Source organism: Carcharodon carcharias, chromosome 19, assembly GCF_017639515.1.
Source record: "Carcharodon carcharias isolate sCarCar2 chromosome 19, sCarCar2.pri, whole genome shotgun sequence".
In the NCBI taxonomy this organism is placed as follows: domain Eukaryota; kingdom Metazoa; phylum Chordata; class Chondrichthyes; order Lamniformes; family Lamnidae; genus Carcharodon; species Carcharodon carcharias.
Genome location: NC_054485.1, coordinates 102,288,040 through 102,306,321, shown reverse-complemented (window position 1 = coordinate 102,306,321; position 18,282 = coordinate 102,288,040). Strand labels below are relative to the sequence as shown.

General features: G+C 44.6%; 1 protein-coding gene across 1 annotated transcript; it reads right to left on the bottom strand.

The window, feature by feature from the left end:
• Positions 1-3,345: 3,345 nt before the first annotated feature.
• Positions 3,346-17,987, bottom strand: LOC121291923 (natural cytotoxicity triggering receptor 3-like). The gene is made up of 4 exons (XM_041213600.1): positions 17,891-17,987; positions 14,415-14,759; positions 6,424-6,536; positions 3,346-3,857 (listed from the first exon to the last, which is right to left on the bottom strand). The coding sequence occupies exons 1-4, from the start codon at positions 17,946-17,948 to the stop codon at positions 3,828-3,830; spliced, it is 546 nt and encodes a 181-aa protein (XP_041069534.1). The 5' UTR covers positions 17,949-17,987; the 3' UTR covers positions 3,346-3,827.
• Positions 17,988-18,282: the final 295 nt, after the last annotated feature.

Sequence of the window (18,282 nt, the reverse complement as noted above, 5' to 3'; positions counted from 1 at the left end):
TACAAGGCTATGGGCCTAGTGCTGGAAAATGGGATTAGAATAGTTAGGTACTTATTTGACCGGAGCAGACTCGAAGGGCCGAAGGGCCTTTTTCTGTGCTGTAGACCTCTAGGCTCAATATTTTACGAATAAAGTATATTTTTTGCAAGAAAGCCTTGCAGTCTGGCTAGCCAGGGAACATTCTTGCTGTTACCCCGCATTGGAAGGATTTACAGGCTGCTAAACAACTTGCTGGGCCACATTGTAAGCATATCTCCCGAGGTTGACCATTCCTGAAGTGAGACTTGAACTCAGAACTTCAACCCTCCCACCCGCTCCCCCGATTTAGGGGCGGCATTTACTGCGCCACAAGACCTCCTATTGCTATGCTAGGGATCCGCAGTTTTTTTGTTTTTATCTTCCAAAGTCTATGTCGTATCAAATCAATGAGAGAGTCACCTGCAGGAACAACCGGACTTCGCTGGGGTGAGGAGTTGGAGCTGATTAACCCGAGCTCGCGATGTTTCTTCCCCTTGAAGTGAAACACAGAGAATGATGACATCACAGGAGGAAGGCCATCCGGCCTTGCAAAGAGAGAGCTGTCCAATTACTCCCATTCCACTGTTCTATCCCCATAGCTGCATCTACTTCGACTTTATGCATCTACTTTTCTTGAGAATTATTTTTGCATTTGCTTCCCGAGTCCCAAGTGCATAATTATTCGCTGTGTAAACATTGTTTTCCCTTGTGTACTTTTTGTTCTTTTGGTAATCACCTGAAATCAATGCTCTCTGGTTAGCCGCTGGAAACATAGTCCCCCTATCCACTCTCTTAAAACCCCTCATGCCTTTGAACAATTGTATGATATTTCTCCTTAACCCCCTCTGCTCTCACGAGCCAGCATCGGAACAAAGGCTGGAGAGATTTACTCCCGATATCACCCGTTTTACATTATCGCCAAAAATTACGATTGCCGCTACTTGTACCCGAGGAAGGGTAATGCCCCAAATATTGGCCTTTTTTTCCTCTCAGATGTCTATACACCTGTTGTACGCTTTCAATAATCCTTTCTTCCTTATGAACATGAACAATTGTGCTGACGGCATTGCTCCCTGGACAAAATTACCCTGAAGGCGTACTTGTCTTGTGTCAGCCCCCACACATTGAGAGTCAGCGTGAGTTGGATGGTTAATCACTCAGAGCAGCAACAGTGATGGCATAATAATAATAATCTTTGCCATCTGGCGGCAGTAATGCGGTACTACAGTATACAGTGGCCGGGCTCACACTATTTTCCAAATTGCTTTCTACACGTAAAACTACACGTAAGGCAGCTTTTTGATATTATATAATGTTGTTTTATTATTATTATATAAAACTTGACACATTACATACATATAACTTCACTTCTCCAAACTGCGTTTTGCTCTGTGGGAAAGGTGTGCTCTTTTTTTAAGGTGCTACATCTAATTAATTTCTCCCCTGCCTGGAAAGATATGACAGTTCAGTGATTATAACTCTAGCGTGGCAGAGCCATTTGCCAAAAAGACAAATGGACAGATTGAACTGAATGAATTTGCCAATGTGTGGACGAGCGTCAGACAAGATCGTGAAAGCGCCAGATTTTATTTTCCCTAGATTCATTAATGGCTTGCCCTATAAGTGACACCAGTCTCACATTACATGGTCGCCTCTTAATGCTCTCTAGGGACTAGGGATGAGCAGTATACACCGTTTGGCAGCATCCACTATTGTCTCCTATAAATTTTAATGATCTAAGGACATGTTAATCTCTAAACTCAGAGCCTAAGTGGCATTGAAGTGTAAATGCAATAAATAAAATTGCAAAGTGGTTATTTTCTAATCTTAACTCTTTGACCTAACTTGGGAGTGGACCATATTGAACCGGACAAGCATAATCGGGATTGAGTCACATCTGCCACTCATTGATGGGAAATATGATCTTTTAAACTACAATTCCGCGGTGTGCCCCAACGCGGAAAACCTAATCTTGCTTTTGAATGAAATTTCAGACCTCATCTCAGAAAAGAAGTGTTCCACTAATTCAGCTTAAATGGGAATCCGCCAGTAATTATTCAGCAGTTACTCAAGGGTTGTCGCTGATTATTCTGTTATATAATAGCGTGGCTAGCAAAGTGCTACAGGAAATAAATATGACGCTTGCATGAAGTGTGCACCATTTGGGGCACACTTAGTCTATTATACTTAAAACGTGTAGCAGGAACACCACCGATCCTGGTCCATCGATCTCATCATGAAAGGGACCAGACTTACTTCATCTTCTGGCAGTAAACTCTTGGTAATCGAGAAAATTCCTGGATTACGTGTTCAACCCGACTTCCCTACAGTGCAACCTGGTCTGCTACCTTACATGACTAACACCCAATACTATTCCCAAATAAGCATGTAATTATATTCATCCATTCATTTCTCAAGCAGGCAATTCAACATCGTCAACTGTTCGTGTTAGATGTAGTTACCCATTGGTACAGTTTTTTTATGCATCAGAATTTATTTTAAGCACGAGTTATTTGGAAAGCTCTATGTGTCATTTTTTGATGTTGTTTTGAATCGTAGAAATTTAGCAAAGGTCCAAAGTTTGGACTAACAAAATAAAATAGCCACTTAAATTGCAGATTGTATTTTGATTCATATTTTGAAGAGAATGGGGCAGTTTTACAAACGAATCAAGGGATATTGGCGGGACGGGCTGTAAAGTGGAGTTAAGGGCACGGCCAGGTCAGTTACGTAAAGGCAAAATACTGCGGATGCTGGAAATCTCAAACAAAAACAACAAGTGCTGGAAAAACTCAACAGGTCTGACAGCATCTGTGGAGAGAGAGACGGAGTTAACGTTTCAAGTCCGTATGACTCTTCTTCAGAACTAAAGGGAAGTAAAAATATTGTGAAATATATACTGTTTAAGGGGGGTGGGACAGGTGAAGCTGGATAGAAGGCCAGTGATGGGTGGAGGCAGAGGAGAGATTGCAAAAGGTGTCATAAACAGAAGGTCGAAGGGGTGTTGATGGTGGTGATACTGGCTAAAGGAGGTGCTAAAGGAGGTGACATTACGAGTAGAAAGCAGGATGAGCTAGTGACAGATGGCCCTAAAGGGGGTGGGGTAGGGTGGGAAAAATATCTAAATAGGATAAAAGGTGGGGATAAGACAATGAATAAAAATGGAAAATATATAAAAAATTAAAAATAAATATTTGAAAAAGCGGATCAAAAAGGGGTGAGGATGGAGGTGGGGGTTCATAGTATGAAATAGTTGAACTCAGTGTTGAGTCTGGAAGGATGTAAAGTGCCGAATCGATGCACGGTGCCAGGTCAGCTATGATCTAATTGAATGGTGAAGCAAGTTTTGGGAGCAAATGGCCTACTCCCACTTTTATTTCTTATGTAATTCTGTAAAATATATTAACAGCTTCTCCCCACCCCCCACACCACCCCCTTCAAATACATAACCCGACATTAACGACAGTACAAATGCAGGAACATCAAATAAAACACAGCATAACATTATCTCTGGACTGTGTAGCTAATAACAAGATGTTAACTGAGTCATTGATTTCAGCTTCTCCAAACACCCCTCAAAGCATGAATGAGAAAATGGTAAATGCTCTTTTAAAAAAAAAGAAATCTCATAAGCAAATAAAAACATTCATCTTTGGGCAAAGTATGAATTTATGATGTGGAGGCAGCAATATTTGCCATGAGTCGGGTGGGGTGAATTAATCGTTTATTCCAAATAAACTTTCATTTCATTGTTCTTCATGGATGGTCAATCGTCTCTTGTAAACTTTGGAAGTCGCAGATTTCATGATCTAACCTTTGTCACAATCAGGATTCTTTGGCTGCAGATGTGTAAAATGATAGTTAATGCTGGAAAATTAAAAATATGTGTCAATCTGTCACAACTCTGCTTATGTTGACATTAACAAAAGAATGCTTAAGGCTTTGTCAAGACATTCATCACTCGTTCTTGTAATGCAGGTGTCAGTTCAAACTCTATCATTGTTCTTACTGGCCTGCTGTATGGTGCAACATCCTGGGCCTGCTCCAGGCATCACAGCAAAGCTCTGGAATTCTTCCAGCGATAAAAAAAGACAGCTGAGGTCCATCACGAGGATTCAATGGCAGGACAAAATACCCTGGTCCTCCATCATGCTGGGTTCAACAGCATGGAGGCCACCCTCCAGATAATGCAATTTAAACGGACAGGCCAAGTCCCCCAATGGATGATTAAAAATCCCCAAGCAGATCTTCTACGGGAAATGTTCCCGAGCAAATAACACCAAGGTGGCCAGTAGAAGCGATATAAGCGCTCACTAAAACAACGAAGAACCTTGCAAACCTCTGCATTGCAGGCCACCTCTCTGGAGAAAACATCGCAGCCGACCAGCCTATGTGGAGGCAAGCAGTGACATTTGGCTCAGCATGTTTCAAAACCATTTAGATCAAATTCGCAACATCTGACGTGCCCAGCAAAAGGCCAGGGGTGACACAGCCGCAGGAGCTCCACCCCCCACCCCCCACCCCAGCCCCCAGCAGGCACCAACAACATGGACTGGTGGTCCTGGGGAAAACAAATATCCATGTCGATCCATGGACATCCATGCTGAACCTGCATCAGATTCTGCAGTGATGAGAGGACCACAAAAAATGATGAAATCGGTTACAGGTTGAACATAGGAGTCAACCATGGACTTATTTATTTCAAATGTATTAAAGCCTCCATTAGAGTTGAAATGAATGGCTTTTTAAATGGGTTCATTGTTGGTTGTCTAAAGTTAGCAATATTACTTTCCAGGCTTGAGTTCAGGTATTCCATTGGAATTTGTATTTGGTAAACCAGCAAGGTGGAAGTAGTCAAATTCTGCTCCTTTCCCCCTACTGTTGTGTTTTAAGTGCAAATACGTTTATTGCTGTATGTCCATTTGGTAATTTATAGCCAGGGGATAATCATGTTAGATTTTTTGATGTTTTTAGAAGGAGTGAAGGATGGGGAGAAAGGTAGAAAGCACACGGAAGGCTAAATAATATATCAAATGTGAGCATTTAAGTGCTTGGAAGGGGAAAAGACCTTTCGAGCTGTCGAGCACATTCCTTCCAAAGGGCCATGTGCAACCTGAATGTTTATTGTCTCTTCCGAACTAATAGAAAAAAAGGAGCAGCTGCCAATTGTGGGGCAATGAGAAGAAAGGATTTCGGCAGAATAGAGAACACTGAGGCGCAGAGCTCCCCTTGGCTGAGCAGAGCAACAAATACAGACCAGCGTATAACAGTTGTCATTTCCACTGGTTTCTGCGTGACTATTGGCACAAGTCAGACTGTAGTTCACTTGCCGCAGTGATGCTTGCAGCTTCAGATTAATGGGATAGGGAGTGATCTGTGTTGGGGTCTCAACCATTGGCTATATTCATTAACAGATTAGACTGTGTGATGGAAAGCCACGTATCCAAATTTGCCGATGGAATAAACCTTTGTAAGCAGCTTTGTACTCAGTGGCGCTGGAGGCATAACATTGAAAAGCGATATTAGGGTAGACTAAATGAATGGGCAGAACTGTATATCAATGCAGGTATGTGTGAGGTCATTCACTTTGAACTAAAGATGATAGAACAAAGTACTTCCTAGATTGTGAAAAGTTAGACACATTGGATGTTCCAAGAGACTTGAAGTAACAGATACACAGATCGTACAATTTCGTGAATAGGTACAGGGCACAATTTAAATGGCTAACGTGGTGCTTTGTATCTGGAGGACTAGAATACTAGGGGGTTAGAAATCATTTCTCTCCTGTGCAAAACCCAGGTTAGACCACAACTGGAGGACTGTGATCAGTTCTGTGCACCACACCTTCGGAAGGAAGTGCAGTATACGTAACCGCCAACAGTTAACTTACCAGGAAACATTACTCAAAACAACGGTATATTCCCTGGAATTGAGAAGGTTGAGGGGGTTTGATCGAAGTGTTCCATATATTAAGGGGACCGGGATAGGTGGAGAGGAACTATTTCCGCTTGTTGGGGAGCCAAGGCTAGTGGGCATTGTCTGTAAAAGAGAGTCAAGGCCTTTAGAAGTGAAATTACAACATAGTTCTTCAGGCAAAGGGTAGTAGAAGGTTCACAAACGGCAGTTGATGGCGGATCAATTGTTAATTTTGAATCTAAGATTGGTAGATTTGTGTTAGCCAGAGTATTAAGGGATGTGGAGCAAAGGCTGGGGTTTGGAGTTAGTTTGCAGGTTAGCACTGGATTCAGCAAATTCAGCAGCGTCGAGGGGGCTTAACCGACCTTCTCGTGTCGCACGCTCGACACTGAACAATCCTTTATCCATCTGTAGAAACTGATATCCACAGAACAAAATAATTCATATACAACTTCTTTAGATAGAACGAATGAAGAAGCGAGTCCATACCTTAACTAGGCATACCACAACGCCAAAGAGAATCAGCAAGGCGATGAGAACGCATTTTCCAACAAGGAGCCCAGTGGCTGGAGGCGAAAGAAATTCATTTCCACAAAGCAGCCCTGCAAGAAAAAGGGTACTGGAGTACGGGTCGCTATCGATGAACGCGAACGGAGCATCTGCACGATTCTGCATGGAAACCCTGAGCACATTTCCGTTTACGCCCGCTCTCACAGCTGAAAACTTGCTATGACGAGGTGGCAGCTAGGTGAAATTCCACAGCATTTCATCAACTGCCTGCAGACCCGCTTTCTTTAAAGCGACGGAAACACCATTAACGGCAGTAAACCATACATGTTGCTAAAAACAAAAAAGCTGCGGATGCTGGAAATCCAAAACAAAACCAGAATTACCTGGAAAAACTCAGCAGGTCTGGCAGCATCGGCGGAGAAGAGTTGACGTTTCGAGTCCTCATGACCCTTCGACAGAACTTGAGTGAATCCAAGAAAGGGGTGAAATATAAGCTGGTTTAAGGTGTGTGTGTGTGTGTGTGTGTGTGTGTGGGGGGGGGGGGGGGGGGGGGGGGGGGGGTTTGGGTGGGGGGAGAGAAGTGGAGGGGGTTGGTGTGGTTGTAGGGACAAACAAGCAGTTAAAGAAGCAGACCATCAAAAGATGTCACAGACAACAGAACAAAAGAACACATAGGTGCTAAAGTTGGTGATATTATCTAAACGAATGTTATAATTAAGAATGGATGGTAGGGCACTCAAGGTATAGCTCTAGTGGGGGTGGGGGGAGCATAAAAGATTTAAAAATATTTAAAAATAATGGAAATAGGTGGGAAAAGAAAAATCTGTATAATTTATTGGAAAAAACAAAAGGAAGGGGGAAGAAACAGAAAGGGGGTGGGGATGGAGGAGGGAGCTCAAGACCTAAAGTTGTTGAATTCAATATTCAGTCTGGAAGGCTGCAAAGTGCCTAGTAGGAAGATGAGGTGTTGTTCCTCCAGTTTGCGTTGGGCTTCATTGGAACAATGCAACAAGCCAAGGACAGACATGTGGGCAAGAGAGCAGGGTGGAGTGTTAAAATGGCAAGCGACAGGGAGGTTTGGGTCATTCTTGCGGACAGACCGCAGGTGTTCTGCAAAGCGGTCGCCCAGTTTACGTTTGGTCTCTCCAATGTAGAGGAGACCACATTGGGAGCAACGAATGCAGTAGACTAAGTTGGGGGAAATGCAAGTGAAATGCTGCTTCACTTGAAAGGAGGAGTGTTTGGGCCCTTGGACAGTGAGGAGAGAGGAAGTGAAGGGGCAGGTGTTACATCTTTTGCGTGGGCATGGGGTTGTGCCATAGGAGGGGGTTGAGGAGTAGGGGTGATGGAGGAGTGGACCAGGGTGTCCCAGAGGGAATGATCCCTACGGAATGCCGATAGGGGGGTGAAGGGAAGATGTGTTTGGTGGTGGCATCATGCTGGAGTTGGCAGAAATGGCAGAGGATGATCCTTTGAATGTGGAGATAAAAACAAAAAAACTGCGGATGCTGGAAATCCAAAACAAAAACAGAATTACCTGGAAAAACTCAGCAGGTCTGGCAGCATTGGCGGAGAAGAAAAGAGTTGACATTTCGAGTCCTCATGACCCTTCGACAGAACTTGCGTTCGAGTCCAAGAAAGATTTGAAATATAAGCTGGTTTAAGGTGTGTGTGTGGGGGGCGGAGAGATAGAGAGACAGAGAGGTGGAGGGGGGTGGTGTGGTTGTAGGGACAAACAAGCAGTGATAGAAGCAGATCATCAAAAGATGTCAACGACAATCGTACAATAGAACACATAGGTGTTAAAGTTAAAGTTGGTGATATTATCTAAACGAATGTGCTAATTAAGAATGGATGGTAGGGCACTCAAGGTATAGCTCTAGTGGGGTTTTTTTTATATAATGGAAATAGGTGGGAAAAGGAAAATCTTTATAATTTATTGGAAAAAAAAAGTGGGGAAGGGGGAAACAGAAAGGGGGTGGGGATGGGGGAGGGAGCTTACGACCTAAAGTTGTTGAATTCAATATTCAGTCCGGAAGGCTGTAAAGTCCCTAGTTGGAAGATGAGGTGTTGTTCCTCCAGTTTACGTTGGGCTTCATTGGAATAATGCAGCAAGCCAAGGACAGACATGTGGGCAAGAGAGCAGGGTGGAGTGTTGAAATGGCAAGCGACAGGGAGGTTTGGGTCATTCTTGCGGACAGACCGCAGGTGTTCTGAAAAGCGGTCGCCCAGTTTACGTTTGGTCTCTCCAATGTAGAGGAGACCACATTGGGAGCAACGAATGCAGTAGACTAATTTGGGGGAAATGCAAGTGAAATGCTGCTTCACTTGAAAGGAGTGTTTGGGTCCTTGGACGGTGAGGAGAGAGGAAGTGAAGGGGCAGGTGTTGCATCTTTTGCGTGGGCATGGGGTGGTGCCATAGGAGGGGGTTGAGGAGTAGGGGGTGATGGAGGAGTGGACCAGGGTGTCCTGGAGGGAGCGATCCCTATGGAATGCGGATAAGGGGGGTGAAGGGAAGATGTGTTTGGTGGTGGCATCATGCTGGAGTTGGCGGAAATGGCGGAGGATGATCCTTTGAATGCGGAGGCTGGTGGGGTGATAAGTGAGGACAAGGGGGACCCTATCATGTTTCTGGGAGGGAGGAGAAGGCGTGAGGGTGGATGCGCGGGAGATGGGCCGGACACGGTTGAGGGCCCTGTCAACGACCGTGGGTGGAAAACCTCGGTTAAGGAAGAAGGAGGACATGTCAGAGGAACTGTTTTTTTTGCTACATTCAAAAACAGTTCCTTTGACATGTCCTCCTTCTTCCTTAACCGAGGTTTTCCACCCACGGTCGTTGACAGGGCCCTCAACCGTGTCCGGCCCATCTCCCGCGCATCCACCCTCACGCCTTCTCCTCCCTCCCAGAAACATGATAGGGTCCCCCTTGTCCTCACTTATCACCCCACCAGCCTCCGCATTCAAAGGATCATCCTCCGCCATTTCCGCCAACTCCAGCATGATGCCACCACCAAACACATCTTCCCTTCAGCCCCCTTATCCGCATTCCGTAGGGATCGCTCCCTCCGGGACACCCTGGTCCACTCCTCCATCACCCCCTACTCCTCAACCCCCTCCTATGGCACCACCCCATGCCCACGCAAAAGATGCAACACCTGCCCCTTCACTTCCTCTCTCCTCACCATCCCAGGACCCAAACACTCCTTTCAAGTGAAGCAGCATTTCACTTGCATTTCCCCCAACTTAGTCTACTGCATTCGTTGCTCCCAATGTGGTCTCCTCTACATTGGAGAGACCAAACGTAAACTGGGCGACCGCTTTGCAGAACACCTGCAGTCTGTCCGCAAGAATGACCCAAACCTCCCTGTCGCTTGCCAGTTTAACACTCCACCCTGCTCTCTTGCCCACATGTCTGTCCTTGGCTTGCTGCATTGTTCCAGTGAAGCCCAACGTAAACTGGAGGAACAACACCTCATCTTCCGAGTAGGGACTTTACAGCCTTCCGGACTGAATATTGAATTCAACAACTTTAGGTCATAAGCTCCCTCCCCCATCCCCACCCCCTTTCTGTTTCCCCCTTCCCCCTTTTTTTTTCCAATAAATTATAAAGATTTTCCTTTTCCCACCTATTTCCATTATATAAAAAAAAACCCCACTAGAGCTATACCTTGAGTGCCCTACCATCCATTCTTAATTAGCACATTCGTTTAGATAATATCACCAACTTTAACTTTAACACCTATGTGTTCTATTGTACTATTGTCATTGACATCTTTTGATGATCTGCTTCTATCACTGCTTGTTTGTCCCTACAACCACACCACCCCTCCTCCACCTCTCTGTCTCTCTATCTCTCCGCCCCCCACACACACACCTTAAACCAGCTTATATTTCAACTCTTTCCTGGACTCGAACGCAAGTTCTGTCGAAGGGTCATGAGGACTCGAAATGTCAACTCTTCTCCGCCGATGCTGCCAGACCTGCTGAGTTTTTCCAGGTAATTCTGTTTTTGCTTTGAATGCGGAGGCTGGTGGGGTGATAAGTGAGGATAAGGAGGACCCTATCATGTTTCTGGGAGGGAGGAGAAGGTGTGAGGGCGGATGCACGGGAGATGGGCCGGACACAGTTGAGGGCCCTGTCAACGACCGTGGGTGGAAAACCTCGGTTAAGGAAGAAGGAGGACATGTCAGAGGAACTGTTTTTGAAGGTAGCATCTTCGGAACAGGTGCAACGGAGGCGAAGGAACTGAGAGAATGGGATGCAGTCCTTACAGGAAGCGGGGTGTGAGGAGCTGTAGTTGAGGTAGCTGTGGGAGTCGGTAGGTTTGTAATGGATATTGGTGGATAGTCTATCACCAGAGATTGAGACAGACAGGTCAAGGAAGGGAAGGGAAGTGTCAGAGATGGACCATGTGAAAATGATGGAGGGGTGGAGATTGGAAGCAAAATTGGAAGCAAAATTAGTGAATCCAAGAAAGGGGTGAAATATAAGCTGGTTTAAGGTGTGTGTGTGTGTTGGGTTGGGGGGGGCGGGGGGGGGGGGGGGGCGTTGGGTGGGGGGAGAGAAGTGGAGGGGGTTGGTGTGGTTGTAGGAACAAACAAGCAGTGATAGAAGCAGATCATCAAAAGATGTCACAGACAACAGAACAAAAGCACACATAGGTGTTGAAGTTGGTAATATTATCTAAACGAATGTGCTAATTAAGAATGGATGGTAGGGCACTCAAGGTATAGCTCAAGGTATACATGTTGCTCTTTGCTTCCTGCTCATTAAGATTGGGGATCTCTGGAATGGAATGCGATGATTTCCCACTCATGTCTAGCACCAGTATTCGCAACTTGATAGGAGAAGAAAACGGAAAGGTTTGCCGTCCCTCTGCCTCAGATTAATAGATAGCCCGAGCACAGTGATCACAGCAACATCGGACAGCGTACGCTCCTAACTGAGCCCCTCGATGTTAATGTAAATAAAGGGCGGTGTTGCCATCCAGAATGCGCAACTCCCCAAGTATTCCAAAGTTTCTGGATTCTTGTAACTCGAGCCATTTGCTATCCAATTATTGGGGCGACTGTGGAATAGTGGTGATGTCACTGGACTCGTAAGCCAGCGGCCCAAGCTAATGTTCTGGGAACACATCCACCAGGGCAACTTGTGGACTTTAAATTTGATGAATGGAATCCAAAGCTAGCCTCAGTAATGGTGACCATGATTGTTAGGGGGAAATTAATCATGTTAAAAGAGAATACAGTAAAAATTTACTGAAAAACCCCTAAAATCTCCAGGCAGACATTGCTCCTAAACGTAATAAGAGTTGAAGATTACCAGATGGACATTGCACAGCCTTGAGAGTCAGACTGGAGACAAAATTATGACATAAATTAGATTAAGTGTACTCCCCTCTCACATAGGGAAGGGGCAGATGGTTTCAGCTTAGATTTGGGAAGATGAACAATGGACAAAGAGGGGGCTTTGATGAAATACATACAGTCTTGATTTGTAAGAACCAAGGTCCTTGTGTACATGTTTTAACTCTGATTGGATAATATAATTATGTACACATCCTTTAGAATAATTGGTTAGCAAAATCACATGTTTATGTACTCAATAGGATATAGTTAGCATGAAACCAGTGTGTTGGTTACAGGTTGGATATATTCAAATATAATCAAATGTGTTATGATAAGAAAAGGTACAAAAGTAGGGAAATATAATCAATCAGGGAGCTGGGTCTTCATTCTTAGGAATGATTGCAGCTCTCTTTCATATGCTTGAATAAAACCAATTAAAAGAAAACCTGAGTCTCTGGTCGTTGCAGGATCGGACAGTGTAACATCTCATCTTCAATGATTATTGTTAAAACATATCTGGTTCAGTAATGCCCTTTAGGGAAGCAAATCTGCCACCCAAAACAGTCTGACACCAGGCCCACAGTAATGTAGTTGACCCTGAAATGAATGGCCGCTCAGTTCAAGGGCAATTCGAGATGGGCAACAAAGGCTGGGCCAATAATGCACACAACCATGAAAGAGTGATTTTTTTAAAAAATCCCATGGCGCAGGAACAGATGGAATTCCATCTGAACTGAATCAACGGGGTGGTTGAATTTTACTGCTGCACTAGGGGGCCTTGAGCCGCAATGGGGAGCCAGGTTTCCAGTCCCACCCTAGGACTTGCTGGCCAAGGAAGGTGCTTTCAGAACACAGTCAAACAGGTTGAGTGTCGCTCTGCAAATCCTTCCAAAACACACCAATGGCAGGCGGTAAGAGCGAGAGAGATTCCTGGTCAGCCATGTGATGGAAAGAATTTGAAGCCTCTATGGTCACTACCTATAGCTCCGGACTGCAACAAGTTGGGCTCCCTGAGTGAACATCACACCACCACTATGGCGCTAAGCAAGACTTAACTCGATTGGGAAACAAGCTCCATTGCATTTCAAACTTCAGACCCCCCTTCCCACCACCCCACCCCATCAACTGACTGCACTCTTTTTGGGCAACGTCACAAGGATGAAAGTAAATGGTGTCAAGTGATGTGTTGAAATCAGCTCCATGTCTCAAGAGGTGTAAGAGCAGCTGAACTAACCACCCCAAGCTCTAGTATTCATCTCACCCTGCCAAAGGTGTTTAAATTGTTTGTTATGCTTCACATGGAACTCTGTGTTACTTCCGATTCTCCCATCTTTTCTGCTTACCACCAGGAGGCAGATCAAATCTAAATTTAAATCTAAATCTGAAAAATGACAGTTATTAATGAATTAATCCAAACCTGGCTTCTTCAGTTGAATTAAGCTATAAAAAAAATCATAGATTCAGGAAAATTTACAGCACAGAAGGAGGCCATTCAGCCCACTGTGCGTGTGCCAGTTGACAAGTGGCCATCTGGGATAATCCCACTTTTTGGCTGTGGATCGTTGGCCTTATAAGGCACCACTAGTGCACAGTGTACTTTTTAAATGTTTATTTACGGACAGAAGGAGGCCATTTGTGCCATCGAGTCCATGCCAGTTCCCCATAGAGCAATCCAGGCAGCCCCATTGTCCCAAGGTCCCATCGCCGTGGCCTTGCAAGTTTATTTCCTTCCAATTTTAATTTGAAACCATTTATCGCCTCTGATTCCAACAGCCACTCGGGCAGCGAGGCCCCAGCCATTAGCACGCGCTGTGCTTGAGCCTCTACCAACCATCCAGGTGATAAGTTATAGGTCCCCATCATCCTCCAGGTGAAGAAGATTCCCCACGAACCCCCTCAAACTTTCCTACCTCTTAAACTAAATTAATGCCCCTTGTTATTGACCCCTCACCTAAGGGAGATAGGGCCTTCCCATTCACTCTACCTATGAGACCCCACATAAATTACATATTTCAATAGCTCTCCCTCAAGCTCCTCAGGCCCAAAGAGAACAGTCGTAGCCTATCCATACTTTCCTCATAGCTAAAGATTTTCCAGTCCAGGCAACGTCCGCATCCTCCGTGCCCTCTCCAGTGCATTCACATCTGTCCTACAATGTGGGGGCCGGAATTGCATGCAACACTTCAACTGTGACCTAAATAGTTCTTTATTCAGTTCCAGCAGACCCTCCCAACTGTTATATTCTATGCCTCGGCTAATAAAGGCAAGTATCCCTCTGCTTTCCTGACCACCTTACCTAACCATCCAGGGCTTGGCCTAAATAGCCAAGTGGTTATGGTACTGGGTTTGTAACCCCAAGATCAAGAGTTCAAATCTCACAATGGCAAAACTATGAAACAATGTAACTTCATCTGAAACAGATGGAAACATGTTTGTACTCGAAAGAGTTACCTACCCGTCCAGCCGCCTTCAGGGATCTGAGGACCTGTACCTCCAAGGTCACTCGCCCCCTCTACGCGTCTCAGCGCCCTCCCTATTGCGCGCTCTCCTTACCCTTCAGAAAGCTAACCAATTCAGAACAAGCACTTGTTTCGCAATCTTCTCAGTTCGTTTGCTGCTTACGTTTTACTGTGAGTTTGGTACCGTTCCCGATGTTGCTTGCCCCACCCATTGCCTTGACTGTGCAGTAATACGTGGCGGAATCGTGCCTCCTGACGTCGGAGATTTTTATGAAAATTTTCCTCTCGATAAAGTCACGGGGTTTCGACTTCTCCAGTCGACCCACAAGCTGCAGGTCCCCCTCCAGGTCTGTCGCGTTTTCCCTCGAAGCGCCGCGTGACCAGGAGACTTGCCCGACAGGAACCTGGACCATCCCATCCCCATAGGTACAGTACATTGTCACCGAGTCTCCTTCGGTCGCGTCTACCGACTGAGGGTGCTGCAAGACGGCAACTCGGGATTGACCGGCTGAGAGGAAAAAAAAACAGAATCGTAATGTCAGAAACTTTAAAGGACAATTTAAAACTAAACCGGTCGTGCGAAAACTGCGCTATGCTGGTGGAACGGTCTTATTTGGGAGAGGCCGTGGCGGACTGTTAATGTCCCTGGACTGATAATCTAGAGACTCGGCCTAAATTAGGCGGGTTCAAACCCAGAAAACAGCTGAATTCAGTTCAGAATAATTGAATTCAGTGGGCAAACCTGGAATATAAAACCAGCAATAGTGGCCAGGAAACTAATATAGGCTGACACTAAAAACGCAGCTGCTATACTAATGTCCTTTAGGGAAAGAAATCTGCCACCCTTACCTGGTCTGGCCTACGTGTGACTCCAGACCAAGACATCAGCAATGTGGTTGACTCTTGATTGCAAGCCGCGCAGTTCAAGGGCAATCAGGGACGGGTAACAAATGTTGGTCTTGCTAGCGACGCCCACATCTCATATTATATTCATTTAATTACTGGTAGTGAGATTAGGTTAAAATTCTCACTCGTTTCAGATCACATTGCGCATGGCTGTCTATTAACATTTTCAATCTAAAATTGTCTTGCACAGAAGAACTGTCGCTCTTACGGTCTGTCAATCAGTTGGGTGCATTAACTCTTAGAGTCAGGAAGCCATTTACGACACTGATAGAGATCGTTCAGCCCATCGAGTTGATGCCGGCTCTCTAAGCAATTCAGACTGTCCCATTCCCTGGCTCTATCCCTGCAGCTTTAATTCCTTCACGAAACCATCCAATTTCCTTTCGAAATCATTGATTGCTCCCACTTCCACTGCCCTCGCGGACATCGAACGCCACTCGCTGCATTAGAAAAAAGTTCCTCCTCACAGCTCTCCCTGCATCACTTGCCCCAGACCTTAAATCTGTGCTCCGTAGCCCCTGTACGATCAACAAACGGGGCCAACCTTTCCTTCTCCACCTCATCCATACCTGGCACAATATTGAGCAATTCTATCAAATCTGCCCTCAAACTCCTTTGCTCCGAGGAGCGCAGCCCCAGCTTCTCCGACCTAACCTTGTAGCTAAAATCTCTATCGTCCCTGAAATCATTCTGGAAAATCTCTTCACACCCTTCCTAAAGTGTGGTGACCAGAACTGAACGCAATAATTGAGTTGTGGCCTAACCAGAGCTTTGTTAAGATTCAGCATTATTTCCCTGCTTTTGTACTCAATGGTTCTATGAAGCCCAAGACCCCGTCTGCTGTGTTAACCACTCTGTCAATACGTCCCGCCACCTTCAAGAGTCTATACACATGAACCCCAGGTCCCTCTGTTTCTGTATACCCTTGAGAACTATGTTGCCTCTCCCTATCCCCTCTGCCAAAGTGCATCACCTCACATTTCTCTGTATTAAATTCCAACTGTCAATTGCTTGCCCATTCTGCTAGTCTCTCTATGTCCTGTTGCAGGAATTTTTACCATCTTCACTGTTTGCCACTACTCCAAGTTTGGAACCGTCAGCAAATTTTTAAACTTAACTCCGCATTCCAACATTCAAGTCTTTGTAGCTAGCGAAAACAAAACTGTTTTTCACGATGTCTAGTTCATCCAAGGGATTTTGGGTTCATATTTTATATATTGCCAGGCTAATTTTGAACGTAATAATGCCCTTCAGGATAATGTTTAGGTATGGGTGCAGTTATAGGATTTCCACTGTGAGCAATAGGGACAAAAAAGACGATTCTGTTTATAAAGGAGAAGTTCACAATTACATTACAATATCACAAAGAGTAACTTTCATCCTGATTCTCTTTTATATTTATTCAGGATATAATGAATTTCGAAAGTTGTAAAAAATATGGTCAAGCAAGTAAAATAGTTAAGAATTTTGTGAGTAGTACAAATGCTATTCTATAATAAGGGTCATAACAAAATATTTTTCAAACCAGCCATCTCTGTCACCTAGAACAAAGACAGCAGGAGCAAGGGCACCACCATCAGTTGTAAGTTCTCCTCCAAATCACATACCATCCTGACCTGGAACTATTCCGCCGATCTTTCACTGTTGCTGGGTCAAAATCCTGAAATACCTTCCCTGCACCACATGGACAGTAGTGGCTCAAGAAGGCGGCTCCCCACTGCCTTCTCAAGGACAACTAAGGATGAGTCAAAAATGCCAGCTGCCCTCACATTCCATGAACGAATAAAAACCGTTAGTAAAGTTATCAATAAATGTGTCAAATAATATAGCAATATCTTTCTACACTGCTTTTCATGAACTTTCATTAATGCAAAATGTCCAACTCAATGAACAATAGCCGTTTTGTTAGCGGTATTTAGGTTTCAGTAGCGGAGGTGCGTTTATCGTGCCTCCTGTCCCAGGAATCTCTAGGGACAGGAGCGATTGAAACTGATCCTACAAATCACATTTAAAAGGCTCATACGTCTCACACGGTGGATTAAATGCTGTAATGGCACTTTTTGTTGAAAATGTAACTTATTAATTAGCACCCATGGCAGATAGCAAACAATGAGTTAATCAGCACATTGACATTAAGTGACTAATCAATTAAGTCAAGGTTAATCAATAACGGTAAATTGTCATTCAAACAATCGGCCAATTGATCAATCAAACAATCAATTACTCGACCAATCAAGCAAGCATTCAAAAGGTAAATTAATCGAAACGATCAATCGATTAAACAATGAAACGACTATCTAGCTCTTGTTGTAATTAATACAAGTGTATGAAATACCGCTGCCATACATCATGCAACTTGATCTGGGAGACAAACACAAGTCTGGAATTCAGTGAACCGTAAAGCTCCTCGCAATGCAAAATGCGCAGCTGCTATTTCCACTGCTCTATAGTAAAGACAAGGGCATGACAATTAACATCTCCACATGAAAAATGCTACATAAATAATGATTAAGCCACAAAAATAAATTACTTTCTCACTCATGATAAACGGCACGTCTATTTTGAAGGGTTGTTGAATCAATATCTTTCTGGCTGAAGTTTCTATATCGCGTGGATCTCTGAACCAACTGCTTTTTAACAATAGGGGCACATTAACCATAATTCTGCAAGAGAGAACAAGCTAAGGAGATGAATAGAATTAAGGAGCAGTAAAAGTGAAGACAATGAACTTACTATATACCAGAACCAGCAGCATTAAATTGACGGCGATGATTTTATTGAGCGCAGGCATCTTTCTGTTCCCTTAACAGACGTCACAAAGATGATAGGACACACTGAAGCCACTTATGCTCGTGAAGGGACTTATAGGACGCATAAGTCCAGAATCATGTTCCGTGTTGTCAATGAAGGCGTTACTTTGCGCTAGAGGTGAGAATCCACTCAATATACGATTGAGTTATGAAGACTAGATGGTAACCAGAGGCCGAGAAAGCAACTTAGAGACTAAAAGGGTCACGATTGTGTGAAGGCGGAAGACGTGGGCGTGGCTTTCAATGACAACTCTCCGTCTGTCTTCAGCAATTATAGACTTTTTGATTAAGGGAGAGGAGTGTGAAATATGGGGT